We start from the raw sequence: 19,102 nt of genomic DNA, 5'->3' as shown, positions 1-19,102 counted from the left end.
AAAAAAATCCACTGAATTGTACACTTTAAAATAGTGAATTTATGATCGGTCAACTACATCTCAATAGAGCTGTTATTTAAACAATGAACAAACAGGCCAGCCTCAGAGACTCATGCTTGTAACCCCCACACTTTGGGAGGCTGAGGTGGGAGGATCATCTGAGGCCAGGAGTCTGAGGCTGTAGTGTGCTTGATTGTGCCAATGAATAGCCACTACACTCCAACCTGGGCAACAGAGCAAAGATCCCAGCTCTAATTAAAAAAAAAAGTTTTGGCTCACGCCTGTAATCCCAGCACATTGTGGGGCTGAGACAGGCGGATCACGAGGTCAGGAGATCGAGACCATCCTGGCTAACACGGTGAAACCCCGTCTCTACTAAAAAAAATACAAAAAAAATTAGCCGGGCGTGGTGGCTGGCACCTGTAGTCCCAGCTGTTGGGGAGGCTGATGCAGGAGAATGGTGTGAACCCGGGAGGCAGAGCTTGCAGTGAGCCGAGGTCGCACCACTGCACTCCAGCCTGGGAGACAGAGCGAGACTCCGTCTAAAACAAACAAACAAACAAAAAGTTTATGGCCAGGCTCAGTGGCTCATGCTTGTAATCCCAGCACTTTGGGAGTCCAAGGTGGGCAGATCACCTGAGGTCAGGAGTTGAGACCAGCCTAGCCAACATAGTGAAACCCCATCTCTACAGAAAATACAAAAATTAGCCGGGCATGGTGGCTCACACCTGTAGTCCCAGCTACTTGGGAAGCTGAGGCATGAGAATCACTTGAACCCGGGAGGCAGAGGTTGCAGAGAGCTGAGATCACACCACTGCATTCCAGCCTGGGCAACAGAGTGAGACTCAGTCTCCAAAAAAAAAAAAAGTTTTTAAATGCATATTCTTTGACCCAAATTTCTCCTCCTAGGAACTTCACTAAGGAAATAATCAGAGGTAAAGAGAAAATTTTACATGCAGGGGTATTTACTGAAGCTTTTTTTTTTTCTATAGATAAGAGTCTTGCTCTGTCACCCAAGCTGGAGTGTGATGGCAAGATCATAGCTCACTGCAGCCTCGAATTCCTGGGCTCAAATAGTCTTCCTGTCTCAGCCTCCTGAGTAGATAGGACTACAGGCAGGTGCCACCACACCAGGCTAATTTTGTTATTTTTTTGACAGGTTCTCACTATGTTGCCCAGGCTGGCCTTGAACTCCTTGCCTCAAGCTATCCTTCCACCTCAGCCTCCCAAAGTGCTGTGACTATAAGTGTGAGCCACTGTGCCTGGGCCTGAAGCAATATTTACAATTGCAAAAAATCAGAAACAACCAAAATGGGGTTGGTTAAATTATTAGGACCCAGTTAAATTACTATTCAGTCCTATGAAGCAACTTCATGTAGTCAATAAAATTTTTGTGTGGCTCGGCTGGGCGCGGTGGCTCACGCCTGTAACCCAGCACTTTGGGAAGCCGAGGCAGGTGGATCATGAGGTCAGGAGATTGAGACCGTGCTGGCTAACACGGTGAAACCCCGTCTCTACAAAAGAAAAAAAAAAAAAAAAAATTAGCCAGGCATGGTGGCCTGCGCATGTAGTCCCAGCTACTCAGGAGGCTGAGACTGGAGAATTGCTTGAACCTGGGAGGCAGAGGTTCCAGTGAGCTGAGATCGCGCCACTGCACTCCAGCCTAGGCAACAGTGAGACTCCGTCTCAGAACACACACACACACACACACACACACATTTTTGTGTGGTTCTATGTAGATGCAGAAAGACTGCCACAATATATTAATAAAAGAGCAAATAAAAATATGAAGTTTTTGTTTGTATTTTTAAATTTTTTTAGAGATGGGGTCTCGCTATGTTGTCCAGGCTGGTCTCAAACTCCTGGCCTCAAGTGACCCCCCCAGCCTCAGTATCCCCAAGTGTTGGGATTACAGGCATAAGCCACCATACCTGGCCAGTTTTAAGGAAATGCGTGTGTGTGTGTGTGTGTGTGTGTGCGCGCTTAGGAAAAAGTCTAGATATTCAACAAAATGTTGACAGTTATAATCTTTGAATTGTGTGATTATGGGTGATTTTTATTTTCTTTCTGCAATATCTGGAAATTTTTTTACAATGAATATGTATAACCTTATATCTAATTAATTAGTTCAGACATCTACAGGAAATATGTATCTGTATGACTGCCATCCAGTTTTGTCAAGAATGCTGCTGTGAACATTTCTAAAGGTATTTTCATGTTTATATTTAACATTTTCCCTGGGGTATGGATCCAGGAATGGAAGTGTTGCATTGTAGGGTATGTAAATTCTCAGCTTTACTTGATATTGTCAATTGCTTTTCAAAGTGATTATACTTATAAAAGTTTCCATTGGTCTACATCCTAGAGAGCTCACTGAGTGCTTTTTACTTTCAGCAATTTGGTGAGTGTGATGGATTATTAAAATACTTTTACTACCCTGAACAAAAACAAACAGAAAAAAGAAAGGAAAGAAAACAAGAAAACTACTTCCATTTTAAAAACTAAAGGAACACAGGTTTTGGAGTAAGTCAGACCTGGGTTTGAATGCTGGCTCTACCCCTTCAAGCTCTTTTACTTGGGGAAGTGGCTTACTATCTCTGAGCCTCAGATAGATCATCCCTATCATACAGAACTTCTGAGATTAAACAAGACAAGCACTTAGCACAGTATGCCCGCCACAGGGCTTAACACATGGCAGCTGTGATTATGATTTCTTTTCAATTCTACTTGCTAATTTCCAGTGGGGATACAAATGAAATGAGCAAGGATAAAAGTCAAAAGGTGACAGTTGGAAGAGGAGAAGAAACAGGCCGAGTAATTCAAAGATAGGACATTCTGTCCTTGAACAGCAGAACAAGCTGTGCTGGGGCCCACAGAACAATGGCTGCCTTCTGCAGCTGGCAGAATGGGAAATAACATTCTTGTGGTTTAGTTTATGACGCATATAAAAAGGTGCCATCCCCCATTAGTGGTCCCTGCAGACCCTCTCTATAGATGAAAACAAGGAAAGATAAGGCTCCAGAAGCCCCAGCTGGGTCTGCAGCTGAGCTTACAGGATGCCAGGAGGCGTGTCTGTGGAGACAGGCAGCCTCAGTGGCAGTGGCAGCAAGGAGATAGTCCTGCTGCGGACGCTGCTGGAAATGCAGAGCCATCCCCTCTAAGAGGGGAGTGGGAAAATTAGGAAAACAGCAACTTATTTACAAGGTGCTTCTACACAGTTCATCTGAACTTAACCTCCCGACGTGTGGATAGAGCAAAGACTGCAGCTCAGGGAGGTGCAGTGCCTCAGTGCCTTTTGTGTCCAAGGTCATGCAATTAGGGAGAGACTAGGAATCTGAATCTTCCCATATACTCCTTTTAAAATTATTATTGGCCAGGCGCGGTGGCTCACAGCACGCCTGTAATCCCACACTTTGGGAGGCTGAGGCAGGTGGATTACCTGAGGTCAGGAGTTCGAGACCAGCCTGGCCAACAGGTGAAACCCTGCCTCTACTAAAACTATAAAAATTAGCTGGGTGTGGTGGCAGGTGCCTGTAGTCCCAGCTATTCAGGATGCTGAGGTGAATCACCTCTACCTGGGAGGCGGAGGGTGAGTGAACCGAGATCATGCCGCTGCACTCCAGCCTGGGTGACAGAGTGAGACTCTGTCTCAAAACAATATATATATATATATATATATAATTATTTTGTGGCTGGGCACAGTGGCTCACGCCTGTAATCCCAACACTTTGGGAGGCCAAGACAGGTGGATCACCTGAAGCCAGGAGTTCAAGACCAGCCTGGCCAATTTGGTAAACCCCCCCGACCCAAAAATTCAAAAATTAGCTGGGCATGGCGCACGCCTGTAACCCCAGCTACTCAGGATTCAAGCCTGGATGACAGAATGAGTCCTGGCTTAAAAAAAAAAGTATTGCTTTGTGAAATTTTTGAACTGGGCAACACCTCATTCTATGCCATAGAGTGGGTGTTCCCCGCCAAGGACTCTAGTATCATCTCTCAGGAGGACACTGGGCCAGAACAGATGGGCCAGTGAGTGCCTTTGAAAGCTCAGGCGCTGGGAACAGGACAGAGGGACAGGGCCGGGTGAGCAGAGGATCAGCACAAATTGGCAGCCTGACCCAATAAAGATGCCAGGGCTATTCTGGGTGGCATGTGGGAGAGAAGGGTTGGGGGAAGGGAGTCTGTAATTGGGGCACCGACCTTCCCATCGACTCCCTCTTCTGCCCCAGGCCTACTTTCCATGATTGATCCTCTATAGAAAGCAGGTTGTGGCAGCCCAGAGCTGAGGCCTGGGTCTGCGTTTATGCACCCCTCCCTTTAAGCACCACTCCCAGCAGGGCCCCACAGCCACAGTTATCCTGCGTGCAGTAGATCCGATGCGTTCTCCTAGGACCCTCCCTCCGTAATTGGCTACTATCATTTTTTTCCCTTTAATATTAAAAAGTCATCTCTCAGCTCCATCTCAGGGGCTGACACCATTCTCTTTCCTGGCTGTCTGATCACTTCCTTTCCCCTCTCCTTCCTTCCCGTTCTTTCTGTCTCCCTCCCTGCCTCCGTCACTCTGTCACCCAGGCTGGAGTACTGTGGCAAGATCTTGGCACACTGCAACCTCCGCCTCTCAGATTCAAGTAGCTGGGATTACAGGTGAGAGCCACCACACCCGGCTAATTTTTGTATTTTTAGTAGAGACGGGGTTTTGCCATGTTGGCCAGGCTGGTCTCGAACTCCTGGCCTGAAGTGATCCACCCGCCTTGGCCCCCCGAAGTGCGGGGATTACAGGGGTGAGTTACCGCGGCCGGCCTCGCCCTCTTGTTCTGAAAGCAGGCATCCGACATCATCGGGTGCGTTTCCTTCTAGTTCCTTCCTGTGCATTCAACACAGACAATCAGGCTTTCCTCTTCCATCTGGCTGCTTTGTCCTGGCAGGCTGCCTGTCCACCTTGTTCCACTGCCCTGCTTGTCTGAACTCTCAGCCTTCTCATTTCCCCTCCATGCTGTATCCAACCCGCCTGGGAAGCTGCAGCTGCTCACTGCTTCACACTGTCTTCAATTCCCACAGGTCTGAAGAAATCCAGGGACTCAATGCAGAGCTAGGAATGTTCTTACTGGGGTGCACTTTGCCTCTGTACAAAACCAGTTTAACTTTCTTTCCTGATTCTATTTAGAGCAAGAAACACTCTCTCTTTAAACCAAGAGGCAGAACCCAGGCGAGGTGGCTCACACCTGTAATCCCAGCACTTTTGGGAGGCCGAGGCAGACAGATTACCTGAAGTCAGGAGTTCAAGACAAGCCTGGCCAACACTGAAACCCCACCTCTACTAAAATACAAAAATTAGCTGGGCGTGGTGGCAAACCCCTGTAATCCCAGCTACTCAGGAGGGTGAGGCACAAGAATCGCTTGAACCTGTGAGGTGGAGGTTGCAGTGAGCTGAGATCATGCCACTGTACTCCAGCCCAGGTGACAGAGTGAAACTCTCTCTCAAAAAAATAAAAATGAAAATAAATAAATAAATAAAATAAACCCAGAGGCAGTTTAACAAAAAATCAACATCTAAAACAAAAACATCAAGTCAAACTGCCCTTGTAGGGCACTTCTAAGGGATAGAGGCAGGCCGGTTTCTCCAGAGTCCCCATAATTAGAATATTGGCTTATCAGTATGAATACAGCTCTTCATTGATCATCTCCTCTGTACCAGGCACAGGCCTGGAACCTTACATTATTTCATTTCAACCTTGACAATCCTGCACGGTACCTATTATCCCCACTTTACAGATGAAGAAATTTGGGTTCAGAGAGGTTAAAAAAATTTACTCAAGGCCAGGCGTGGTGGCTCATGCCTGTAATCCTAGCACTTTGGGAGGCTGAGGCAGGTGGATAACCTGAGGTCAGGGATTCGAGATCAGCCTGGCCAAGATGTCGAAACCCCATCTCTACTAAAAATACAAAAATTAGCCAGGTGTGGTGGTGCATGCCTGCAATCCTAGCTACTCTGGAGGCTGAGGCAGGAGAATCGCTTGAACCCAGGAGGGGGAGGATGCAGTGAGCTGAGATCATGCCACTGCACTCCAGCCTGGGTGACAGAGTGAGACTCCATCTCAAAAAAACAAAAAACAAAAAACAACAAAAAACACTTACTCAAGGCCACTAGTAAGTGGCAGAGCAGGGGCTGGAATTCAGAATGTTCTTTTTTTTTTTTTTTGAATCTTGCTGTGTTGCCCCAGGCTGGAGTGCAGTGGTGCAATCTCAGCTCACTGCAACCCCCGCCTCCCAGGTTCAAGCGATTCTCCTCCCACCTCAGCCTCCCGGGTAGCTGGGATTACAGGTGCCCACTACCACACCAGGCTAATTTTTGTATTTTTAATAGAGACGGGATTTCACCATGTTGGCCAGGCTGGTCTCAACTCCTGACCTCAGGTGATTCGCCCGCCTCAGCCTCCCAAAGTGCTGGGATTACGGGCATGGGCCACCACACCCGGCCAAATTCAGAATGTTCTAAATCCAAAGTCTAGTCTCTCTCTACTGCACCACGATGCCTTTGAAAAGAATCTAGGGGCTGGGTACAGTGGCTCACGTTTGTAACCCGGCACTTTGGGAGGAGTTCACTTGAGCTCATGAGTTCAAGACCAGCCTAGGCAACATAGTGAGACCCCCCCCATCTCTACTAAAAATGAAAACAAATTCGCTGGGTATGGTGGTCCATGTCTGTACTGTGGTCTAAGCTACTCGGGAAGTTGAGGCAGGAGGATCACTTGAGCTTGGAAGGTCAAGGCTGTAGTGAGCCATCATTGTGCCACTGCATTCCAGCGTGGGCAACAGAGTGATACCCTGTCTCAAGAAAAGAAAAAAGAAAGAAAGAAAAGAATCTAGGGTGGCTGGGGTTACAAAGGTCAAAGGGCTAAAGTTGCAATGGAATTTTGTGTACTATAAACCACAGGGTATGGATACTGTCACATACCTAACCCTTTAGAAGACAATTTTGTGGGGCTGGCACACATCTGTAATCCCAGCATTTTGGGAGGCTGAGGTGAGTGAACTGCTTGACGTCAGGAGTTTGAGACCAGCCTGGGCAACATAGTAAAACCCTGTCTCTATTTAAAAAAAAAAAGAAGACAATTTTACCTAAACACAAGTAAAAATGAAGCCTAGGCCAGGTAAGGTGGCTCATGCCTGTAATCTCAATACTTTGGAAGGCTGAGATGGGGGTATCACTTGAGTCCAGGAGTTCAAGACCAGCCTGGGCAATGTAGTGAGACCTCATCTCTACAATAAATAAAAAATTAGTCAGACATGGTGGCACAAGCCTGAGGTCCCAGCTACCCAGGAGGCTGAGGTGGGAGGATCACTTGGGCCAAGGAGGTGAGCCAAGATTGTGCCACTTCACTCCAGCCTGGGCAACAGAGTGAGACCTTGTCTCAAAAAATTAAATTAACTGGGCATGGTGGCATGTACCTGTGGTCCCAGCTACTCAGGGGGCTGAGGTGGGAGGATTGCTTGAGCCTGGGAGGCAGAGGTTTCAGTGAGCCATGATGATGCCATTGCACTCTAGCCTGGGTGACAGAGTGAGACCCTGTCTCAAAAAAATAGAAAAAACTTAAATACAATTTAAAAATCTAGGTCAGGCACAGTGGCTCATGCCTGTAATCCTAGGACTTTGGGAGGCCGAGACAGGTGGATCACCTGAGGTCAGGAGTTTGAGACCAGCCTGGCCAACATGAAGAAACCCTGTCTCTGCTAAAAATACAAAAATTGGCTGCGCGTGGTGGTGCATGCCTATAATCCCAGGTACTCGGGAGGCTGAGACGAGAGAATCTCTGGAACCCGGGAGGCGGAGGTTGCAGTGAGCTGAGATCACGCCATTGCACTCCAGCCTAGGCAACAGTCTATTATGAGAAACTAAAAATAAAAGGTCATACTTGTAAAATATTTATTGCTAGACCTAGTTGCAAAAACACTAAAAAAATTTTTTTTATTGAGACGGAGTTTCACTCTTGTTGCCCAGGTTGGAGTGCAATGGCACGATCTTGCCTCACTGCAACCTCTGCCTTCTGGGTTCAAGTGATTCTCCTGCCTTAGCCTCCTGAGTAGCTGGAATTACAGGCGTGAGCCACCATACCTGGCTAATTTTGTATTTTTAGTAGAGACGGGATTTCTCCATGTTGGTCAGACTGGTCTCAAACTCCTAACCTCAGGCGATCTGCCTGCCTTGGCCTCCCAAAGTGCTAAGAATACAGGCCTGAGCCACCGAGCCAGTGCAAAATTATTTTTTAAAGTAACTTTAATATTATACAAGATTATGACTGTGGAAGACACCTCAACTTATCTTATTTTATATCAACTAATGGCTACATAGAGATGGCAGAAAAAAAAGAGAAAGGGCTAGACTTCCAAAATAAGTTGATTAGGGATATTTCTCAAGAGTTGCCTGACAACTCCTTGTTTGAGAGAGAGGCAGCGGTCAGAGGGTGGGGTGGATGCTTAGAGCTGGAGTAGGTAGAGGGAGAATGTTTTTCAAACAGAAGCTTTCTAATGGGACAGCATGACTTTAGGTAATTTCTTACAAACAATGTTTTTTCCTCTCACTTTGAGCAGCTGTCAGTGTTCTCATCCCCAGAATGCCACAGGCCGAAATAAAGCAAAATATTCCATACTTGAGTTGAGCAAATGGAACAACGCCCTGATTAGTTAAATATGCTTTGGAGAGAAATAATTTTCTGTTTGTTTTTTAGCCCTAATTAAGCGATGTGGCAAGTGGTGGGATCCAATGCTGAAGAAAGGACCTTTTCTGTGGGGAGTGGAGAAAGTTGTTTCACAGCTGCAGCCTCAGATCCCGTGGTCCCTGAAATGAGGAAAGCTGCCTTGTTCAAGGACCTCCCTGGCCTCAACCTTCCGCCGTGAAATGAGGGACATGGGGCAGATGACCTCAGCGATCCAGGCCAGCAGCTCCCTGCCCCCTACTGTGCCCCACCAGGCTCTCTCTGCTAAGTCAGAATCACAACTGGGATTTCAATTACCGTGGAATTCTTTTTACTTTATTCTAACCATCCTGGCTTTAAAAAGACTAATTGTAGGCCGGGCGCGGTGGCTCAAGCCTGTAATCCCAGCACTTTGGGAGGCCGAGACGGGCGGATCACGAGGTCAGGAGATCGAGACCATTCTGACTAACATGGTGAAACCGCAGCTCTACTAAAAAACACAAAAAACTAGCCGGGCGAGGCGGCGGGCGCCTGTAGTCCCAGCTACTCGGGAGGCTGAGGCAGGAGAATGGCGTAAACCCGGGAGGCGGAGCTTGCAGTGAGCTGAGATCCGGCCACTGCACTCCAGCCTGGGCCACAGAGCGAGACTCCGTCTCAAAAAAAAAAAATTCTAGAACTGGCCAGGCACGGTGGCTCATGCCTGTAATATCAGTACTTTGGGAGGCCGAGGTGGGCAGATCACCTGAGGTCGGGAGTTGGAGACCAGCCTGACCAACATGGAGAAACCCCTTCTCTACTAAAAATACAAAATTAGCCAGGCATGGTGGCGTATGCTGTAATCCCAGCTACTTGGGAGGCCGAGGCAGGAGAATTGCTTGAACCCGGGAGGCAGAGGTAGTCGTGAGCCGAGATCATGCCATTGCACTTTAGCATGGGCAACAAGAGCAAAACTCCATCTAAAAAAAAAAAAAAATCCTAGAACCATTTTTACTTGCCTTTTCTATTTTTGTATTTTTTAAAGTTCTGAAATAAATATTAAATATTGCAAATTGCAGTCATCAGACATAGTGGACAGTGGCAAAAAAATGAAAAAGAAAAAAATAATATATTCATGATTACCTGTTCTTTTTTCTTTTCTTTCTTTTTTTTTTTTTTTTTGATATGTAGTCTTGCTCTGTGGCCCAGGTTGGAGTGTAAAGGCATGAACTCAGCTCATTGCAACCTCTGCCTCCCAGGTTCAAGCAATTCCTCTGCCTCAGCCTCCCAAGTAGCTGGGATTACGGGTGTGATCCACCATACCCAGATACCTGATATTTCTTAATAACTGTTTTGAAGTAATTTATTTCTTGGAATTCTTTATTATATTAGAGCATTCTGTAATTACCGTTCATATAATTTGTATTTAAGTGTAGTACAGAACATTGGTAAATCATAATTGCCTTTTTTTTTTTTTTTGAGACAGGGTCTCACTCTGTTGACCAGGCTGGATGGAGTGCAGTGGTATAATCATGGCTCAGTGCAGCCTCAACCTCCTAGTTTCAAGCAATCCTCCCACCTCAGCCTCCCAAGTAGCTGGGAGTACAGGCATGTGCTAATGCCCAGCTAACTTTTTGTATTTTTTTGTAGAGATGGGGTCTCACTCTGTTGCCCAGGCTGGTTTTGAACACCTGGGCTCAAGCCATCTACCTGCCTCAGTCTCCTAAAGTGCTGGGATTACAAGCATCAGCCACTGTACCTGGCCTATAATTGCCTTTTACCCTACCCAGATGTATTTGAATATTTTCTGTACATATGTTGTACTTGGTCTTTATTCTGAACAGGTACAAACATACTCTGTATAAAACAGCATGGTTATGAATATACTTAACCATAATTTTGGAAAACCTTGTGAATCTATTTATAGCTTTAAATTTTCAATATAAGAATTTCAGGGAGGCCGGGCACTGTGGCGCACGCCTGTAATCCCAGCACTTTGGGAGGCTGAGGTGAGTGGATCACCTGAGGTCAGGAGTTCAAGACCAGCCTGGCCAATATGGCAAAACCCCGTCTCCACTAAAAATGCAAAAAATAGCCAGGAGTGGTGGTGGGCGCCTGTAATCCCAGCTACTCAGGAGGCTGAGGCAGGAGAATCACTTGAACCCAGGAGGCGGAGGTTGCAGTAAACCGAGATCGCACCATTGTACTCCAGCTTGGGCAACAAAAGTGAAACTCCATCTGAAAAAAAAAAAAAAAAAAAAAATTAAGGGAACACTGTCCAATTGGTATTCATTTAGTTTAGAAGAGTTGCCAACACAAACCTACAAATGCAATGTGGAAGCAACTATATGCAGATTTAAATTAATGGGTATAATGAGTGTGTATGTTAGGACTAATTCTTTGCAAAGAATCTTGGAAAAGAAAACACTATAAAAGCTGCTCTACTTTATAGTCTGGTAGTTAAAATCCTGTCCTTTCACAGCTGCAGCCTGGGTTCAATTCTTGGTCAGGGTAGTCCCTTTACAAAAGATAAAATTAAGGCCAGGTTTGGTGACTCAAGCCTGTAATCTCAGCTACTCAGGAGGCTGAGGCATAAGAATTGCTTGAACCCAGGAGGCAGAGGTTGCAGTGAGCCAAGATAGTGCCACTGGACTCCAGCCTGGGCGACAGAGTGAGAATGTCTCAAAAAAAAAAAAAAGAATAAAAAGAATAAAATTTAAGGCCAGTTGCATGCAGTGGCTCCTGCCTGTAATCCCAGCACTTTGGGAAGCTAAGGTGGGAGGATTAGCGTGAAGCCAGGAGTTCAAGACCAGCCCAGGCAACACAGCGAGCTGTCATGGTGCCACTGCACCGCAGCCTGGGTGACAGATGAGACTCCATCTCAACAGCAGCAGCAAAATAATGCGACTTAACACTATGGAGGTAAATTTAAAGCAAATAGCTTTTGGCTGTGCGTGGTGGCTCACACCTGTAATCCTAGCACTTTGGGAGGCTGAGGCAGGAAGATCACTTGAGGTCAGGAGTTCAAAACCAGCCTAGCCAACATGGTGAAACTCTGTCTTGACTAAAAACACAAACAAATCAGCCGGGCATGGTGGTAGGTGCCTGTAATCCCAGCTACTCAGGAGGCTGAGGCAGGAGAATTGCTTTAACCTGGGAGGCGGAGGGTGCAGTGAGCCGAGATCATGCCACTGCACTACAGCTTGGGTGACACAGCAAGATTCCGTATCATAACACAAATAAAATAAAATAAGTAAAAATAAAGCAAATAGCTTCTGAGGAAAAAACAGAGTTTTCTAGTTTTCCAGTGGCAAAGAACTGACTCTTTTTTCATAACTTTCCCTGCTCAAGGACAGTGGGAGGAATCACAGAGAGGAAAGGTGGGGGCCAGGTGAGGTGGCTTGTACTTGTAATCCCAGAACTTTGGGAGGCCAAGGTGGGTGGATCGCTGGAGATCAGGAGTTCAAGACCAGCCTGGCCAACATGGTAAAACCCTGTATCTACTAAAAATATAAAAATTAGGCTGGGCATGGTGGCTCACGCCTGTAATCCCAGCACTTTGGGAGGCCGAGGTGGGCGGATCACGAGTTCAGGAGTTTGAGACCATCCTGGCCAACATGGTGAAACCCAGTTTCTACTAAAAATACAAAAATTAGCTGGGCGTGGCGGCACATGCCTGTAGTCCAGGCTACTGGGGAGGCTGAGGCAGGAGAATCACTTGAACATGGGAGGCGGAGGTTGCAGTGATCCGAGATGACGCCACTACACTCCAGCCTGACGACAGAGCTAGACTCCATCTCAAAAACAAAAACAAAAAATTGGCTGGGTGTCGTGGTGTGCACCTGTAATCCCAGCTACTTGGGAGACTGAGGCTAGAGAATTACATGAGTCTGGGAGGTGGAGGTTGCAGTGAGCTGAGATCGCACCACTGCATTCCAGCCTGGGGACAGAGCAAGACTCCATCTCAAAAAAAAAAAAAAAAGAAGAAGAAAAGAAAGAAGGCTGGGCGGAGTGGCTCACGCCTGTAATCCCAGCACTTCAGGAGGCCGAAGCAGGGGGATCACCTGAGGTCAGGAGTTCGAGACCAGCCTGACCAACATGGTGAAACCCTGTCTCTACTAAAAATATAAAAACAATTAGCCAAGTGTGGTAGTGGGTGCCTGTAATCCCAGCTACTGGGTAGGTTGAGGCAGGAGAATTGCTTGAACCCAGGAGGTGGAGGTTGCAATAAGCCGAGATCACGCCATTGCACTCCAGCCTGGGCAACAAGAGCAGAGGGCTTTTAGAGACATACATTAGAACCCTTTAATAAAGAGCACAAACTTGCCTTTAAAGCAGAAGATCAGGGTAAAAAAGACAATGGGCTACAAACTGGCAACATTATACAGTAAAGAAGGATCTGTATTCTAGCAAGCTTCTTTCTTTTTAAAAAGTTATTATGGGGCCAGGTACAGTGGCTCGCACCTGTAATCCCAGCACTTTGGGAGGCTGAGGCGGGCGGATCACAAGGTCAGGAGATTGAGACCATCCTGGCTTACACGGTGAAACCCCATCTCTACTAAAAATACAAAAAATTAGCCGGGCGTGGTGGCGGGCGCCTGTAGTCCCAGCTATTCGGGAGGCTGAGGCAGGAGAATGGTGTGAACCTGGGAAGCAGAGCTTGCAGTGAGCCGAGATAGCACCACTGCACTCCAGCTGGACAATACAGCGAGACTCCGTCTCAAAAAAAAAAAAGTTATTATAGGTATCTACTGTAAAAATTAATTAAAGTATGCTGTTTTAAGGTAGCTATTTTTATTTTTAAAATCTGTGAATGGGTTTTTTCAGCATATACAAACCATTTTAACTCTCAAAAAGGAGAAAAGTTTATGTATAAAAAAATATGGTGGAAAGTTCATATCCAATTGTAAGTAAACACTACCACTAGGTGGAATTTTCATTCTTTCTATGTTTACTTAAATTTTCCATAATGAAAACATTGCTTGCAACTGAAGTAAGGGTTACTTAAAAGGAAGAAAGTAAATTTAAAAAAAATTTTTTTTAGAGATGAGGTCTCATTCTATCGCCCAGGCTAGAGTACAGTGGCATGATCCTAGCTTACAATAGCCTGGGCTCAAGCAATCTCTCTGTCTCAGCCCACAGAGTAGCTAGGATTACACGCATGAACACCTGGTGGAAGAAAGCAAACTTGTAAAAAACATTAAAAAAAAAATTAGCTGGCCATGGTGGCAACTGCTTGCTGGTTCAAGCGACTCAGGAGGCTGAGTGGGAGGACGGCTTGAGCCCAGGAGGTCAAGGCTGCAGTGAGCTGTGATCACACCACTGCACTCTAGCCTGAGTGCAGACAGAGCTAGACTCTGTCTCAAAAATAATACAAATAAATAAATAAACAAAAATAAGCAGTGGAAGTCCAGGCTGGGTGGGGAGGCTCATGCCTGTGATCCCAACGCTGGGAGACAATGGGAGGAGGATCGCTTAAGCCCAGGACTTCACGACCAGCCTAGGCAAAAAAGTGAGACCCTGTTTCTACAAAAGATAAAAAATTTAGCTGGTGTAATGGTGCATTCCTGTGGCCCCAGTTACTCAGGAAGCTGAGGCAGGAGAATCACTTGAGCCCAGGAACCCGAAGCTGCAGTGAGTTATATACTCCAGCCTGGGTGAGTGTGAGATCCCAACTCGAGAAAAAAGAAAGCAAGAAAGCAAGCAAGGAAGTAAGGAAGAAAATAAAGGAAGAGAGAGAGAGAAAGAGAGACAGAGAGAAAGAGAGATGAAGTTTCACCATGTTGGCCAGGCTGGTCTCGAACTCCTGACCCCAAGTGATCCACCTGCCTCGGCCTCCCAAAGTGCTGGGATTACAGGTGTGAGCCACCACCATGCCCAGCAGAAAGAACTTTTCTTTTCTTTTCTTTTTTTTTTTTTTGAGACGGAGTCTTGCTCTTGTTGCCCAGGCTGGAGTGCAATGGCATGATCTTGGCTCACTGCAACCTCTGCCTCCCAAGTTCAAGCGATTCTCCTGCCTCAACCTCCCTAGCAGCTGGGATTACAGGCACCTGCCACCACACCCAGCTAATTTTTTTTTTTTTTTTTTTTTTTTTTTGAGGCGGAGTCTCGCTCTGTCGCCCGGACTGGAGTGCAGTGGCCGGATCTCAGCTCACTGCAAGCTCCGCCTCCTGGGTTTACGCCATTCTCCTGCCTCAGCCTCCCGAGTAGCTGGGACTACAGGCGCCCGCCACCTCGCCCGGCTAGTTTTTGTATTTTTAGTAGAGACGGGGTTTCACCGTGTTAGCCAGGATGGTCTCGATCTCCTGACCTCGTGATCCGCCCGTCTCGGCCTCCCAAAGTGCTGGGATTACAGGCTTGAGCCACCGCGCCCGGCCTTTTTTTTTTTTTTAGTAGAAATGGGGTTTCATTATGTTGGCCAGGCTGGTCTCAAATTCCTGACCTCAGGCCATCTGCCTGCCTCAGCCTCCCAAAGTGCTGAGATTACAGGCTTGAGCTACCGTGCCCAGCTAGAAAGAAGTTTTCTAAGCATAAGATAACCCTTCAGAGTGAAGCGTCGCCAGCATCTAACTCCGGCAAATGACATTGGAGCAGTGGTTTTCTAGCCTGCCTTCAAATGCAGAATCACAAAACCAAAGACCTGGGATCCTTTAAATCAGACTCTCTGGAGCCCAACTCACAGGTATTCTAGCTGCAGCCAGGGTGGAAAACCTCTGTGATAGCTGATGTACTATTGAGAATCTCTACCTAGATTGGAAAGGTGGATTGTAGGTGTAAAGTGATACCATTGAAAAGTCCTCTATTCGTGTGCTTGCCACTTACAAACTTATGTGGTATCACCTTAAGTAAAATCAGCCTTTAAGAAAGATCAAGGCCGGGCGCGGTGGCTCAAGCCTGTAATCCCAGCACTTTGGGAGGCCGAGACGGGCGGATCACGAGGTCAGGAGATCGAGACCATCCTGGCTAACACGGTGAAACCCCGTCTCTGCTAAAAAATACAAAAAAAATTAGCCGGGCGAGGTGGTGGGCGCCTGTAGTCCCAGCTACTCGGGAGGCTGAGGCAGGAGAATGGCGTGAACCTGGGAGGCGGAGCTTACAGTGAGCTGAGATCCGGCCACTGCACTCCAGCCTGGGCGGCAGAGCGAGACTCCGTCTCAAAAAATAAAAAAATAAAAAAAAAAAAAAAAAAAAAAAAAAGAAAGATCAAATAGGCATCTAAGCTGTAGTTGTTAAAAAAGAAAGGAAGGAAGGAGGGAGGGAGGGAGGGAGGAAGGAAGGAGGGAGGGAGGGAGGGAGGGAGGGAGGGAGGGAAGGGAGGGAAGGGAAAGGAAAGAAAGAAAAGGAAGAAAGGGAAAAAAATAACCAAGTAGGCATCTGATGCTTCAGTGAGAAGCTGTAGACCTCTTGCTAGCTTCCCATCCCAGATTTGGGGAGACTCTTGCCCTATTTTAACATTAATGTTCCCAGGCTAGAGAGAGCAAAGAATCTCCAGGAAGGTGCATTGGTGTATGGCCTCCTAAGCACCTCTCTCTATGTATTTGCAATTAAGGGCCCATGGCTCAGGCGGGTGAAGCCTCACTCTGTTGGGATGTTCTTTATGGCCACCAGCAGAGGGAGCCGCACACCCAGCCAATGGCCGCAGCTGCACCCAAGGGCTAGGACGTGGAAAAAGGTGGAAATGCTGAATCACCCGGATGAGCGAGCCCGCTGAGATTGGATCACAGCTCTATCACATCATGATCTGATTACTTATTTCCCACTGGACTGTGAGCTCGGACCATATCTAATTTATCTTCTGTCTCCTGAGTCTTGCACAGCATCCGGCATACAGTAGCCCTTGGCAAATATTAGATGTGGTTGCTATTTCGGGCATCTGACAAATGAATATTCACCAGACCTGGCCAGATGTTAGCATTCGCTAGGATTGTCAAGAGGCTGAGATGTTCTTCCTCCCTCCCGAGATCGCTCACAAGGTATTTTCTGCATCCTAGACCAATGAGACACTTTTTTCCCAGAACACCCTTCCATCATAGAGACCCCTACAAATTAGATCATGAGAAATTCATCCCCCATAGGCATCCTCCCCATCTTTTCCCCAATCCACAAAACATCTGTCTCCCTGCAGGCAGGGCCTCAGGCCCCTCGCCAGTCCCAACCTGGAGTGGACCCACAAGTCCCTCAGCTCGGGCGGCTGGGTTAGAGACTCACATGCCGGCTGGCACTAGTGGCTGGAACTTCCACTGCTCCTCTTCACAGTCCAGGAAAAGCCGGTTCATGATCTTGTTCTTCTCTTCCGGGGGGATGAAGTTCTCGATGATTAGGTACCTGAGAGCAGGAATGAAGGAGCGATGGGAAACTGGGTGAGCGAGAGACCACACGGTGCCTGTGAGGGGTTTAAGGATTAGAAGCAACAAGCCAAGAGGCAGAGGGGGACAGGCGCGGTGGCTCACGACTGTAATCCCAGCACTTTGGGAGGCCGAGGCGGGCAGATCACGAGGTCAGGAGATCGAGACCACCCCGGCTAACATGGTGAAACACCATCTCTGTCTCTACTAAAAATACAAAAAAAAAAATTAGCTGGACGTGGTGGCGGGCGCCTGTAGTCCCAAGCTACTCGGGAGGCTGAGGCAGGAGAATGGAGTGAACCCAGGAGGCGGAGCTTGCAGTGAGCCAAGATCGCACCACTGCACTCCAGCCTGGGTGACAGAGTGAGACTTCATCTCAAAAAACTAAGTTAGGCCGAGACGGGCGGATCGCGAGGTCAGGAGATCGAGACCTTCCTGGGTAACACGGTGAAACCCCGTCTCTACTAAAAATACAAAAACTAGCCGGGTGAGATGGCGGGCGCCTGTAGTCCCAGCTACTCGGGAGGCTGAGGCAGGAGAATGGCGTAAACCCGGGAGGCGGAGCTTGCAGTGAGCTGAGATCTGGCCACTGCACTCCAGTCCGGGCAACAGAGCGAGACTCCGCCTCAAAAAAAAAAATAAAAAAATAAAAAAATAAAAAAAAAACTAAGTTAATTAATTAATTTATTTATTTATTTAAAAAAAAGAGGCAGAGGCAATGTGGAAGTGGGAAAATCAAGAAGCGGAAAGGATCCCTACAGAAATACTGCAGCTTGAAAAATCACTGCTTCTAATAGGCACACAAAAATAGAAAAATGAATAAACACTATTATTTGATAGCATAATAGGGTGACTATAGTCAATAATTTAATTGTATATATATGTGTATATATGTATGTATATATGTGTGTACATACGTGTGTGTATATGTGTGTGTATATATATGTATTTTTTTTTTGAGACAGTTTTGCACTTGTTGCCCAGGCTGGAGTGCAATGGTGTGATCTCAGCTCACTGCAACCTCCACCTCTGGGGTTCAAGTAATTCTCCTGCCTCAGCCTCCCAAGTAGCTGGGATTACAGGCACACGCCACCATACCCAGCTAATTTTTGCATTTTTAGTAGAGATGGGGTTTCACCACGTTGACCAGGCTGGTCTCAAACTCCTGACCTCAGGGGATCCCCCCGCCTTGGCCTCCTAAAGTGCTGGGATTACAGGTATGAGCCACCACCCGAGCCAATTGTATATTTTAAAATAACTTAAAGAGTGTAACTGGATTGTTTGTAACTTGAAGGATAAATGTTTGAGGCGATGGATACCCCATTCTCCATGATGTGCTTAGTTCACATTGCATGCCTGTATCCAAACATCTTATGTGGCCAGGTGCAGTGGCTCGCGCTTGTAATCCCAGCCCTTTGGGAGGCTGAGGTGGGCGGATCACCTGAGGTCAGGAGTTTGAGACCATTCCAGGGTGGATGACACAGCAATATTCCATCTTCAAAAACAAAAAATCTAATGTATCCCACAAATATTAATATATACACCTACTATACTATATACACATGCTATATACATATACTACATACATTTTTAAAATAATTTTTAAAAGATTTAAAAATAATTTTTTTTTGAGACAGAGTCTTGCTCTGTCGCCCAAGCTAGAGTGCAGTGGCTCCATCTCAGCTCACCGCAAGCTCTGCCTCCCAGGATCACACCATTCTCCTGCCTCAGCCTCCCAAGTAGCTGGGACTACAGGCGCCTGCCACCACGCCTGGCTAATTTTTTATATTTTTAGTAGAGGCGGGGTTTCTCTGTGTTAGCCAGGATGGTCTCGATCTCCTGACCTCGTGATCCACCCGCCTCAGCCTCCCAAACCAAACCAAAGTGCTGGGATTACAGGCGTGAGCCACCCTTTTTTTTTTTTTTTTTTTTTTTTTTGAGACGTTGTCTCACTCTGTCGCCCAGACTGGAGTGCAGTGGCATGATCTCGGCTCACTGCCACCTCCACCTCCCAAGTTCAAGCAATTCTGCCTCTGCCTCCCGAGTAGCTGGGATTACAGGTGCGCGCCACCGTGCCCAGCTAATTTT

At 47.0% G+C, this 19,102-nt stretch overlaps 1 protein-coding gene across 1 annotated transcript in view; it reads right to left on the bottom strand.

Annotated features, from left to right (window-relative positions):
- The window catches only part of KIF3C (kinesin family member 3C), a 58,537-nt gene that overhangs the window by 8,442 nt on the left and 30,993 nt on the right, over positions 1-19,102 (bottom strand). Inside the window, exon 5 of the mRNA XM_033176341.1 lies at positions 16,878-16,994. Within this exon, the coding sequence (XP_033032232.1) occupies positions 16,878-16,994 (117 nt within the window). The remainder of the gene's footprint in view (positions 1-16,877; positions 16,995-19,102) is intronic.

This window comes from Trachypithecus francoisi, unplaced genomic scaffold, assembly GCF_009764315.1.
Source record: "Trachypithecus francoisi isolate TF-2019V2 unplaced genomic scaffold, Tfra_2.0 Lachesis_group17, whole genome shotgun sequence".
Taxonomy (NCBI): domain Eukaryota; kingdom Metazoa; phylum Chordata; class Mammalia; order Primates; family Cercopithecidae; genus Trachypithecus; species Trachypithecus francoisi.
The sequence above is the reverse complement of the archived record's forward strand: the minus strand, read 5'-3'. Positions and strand labels throughout refer to the sequence as shown.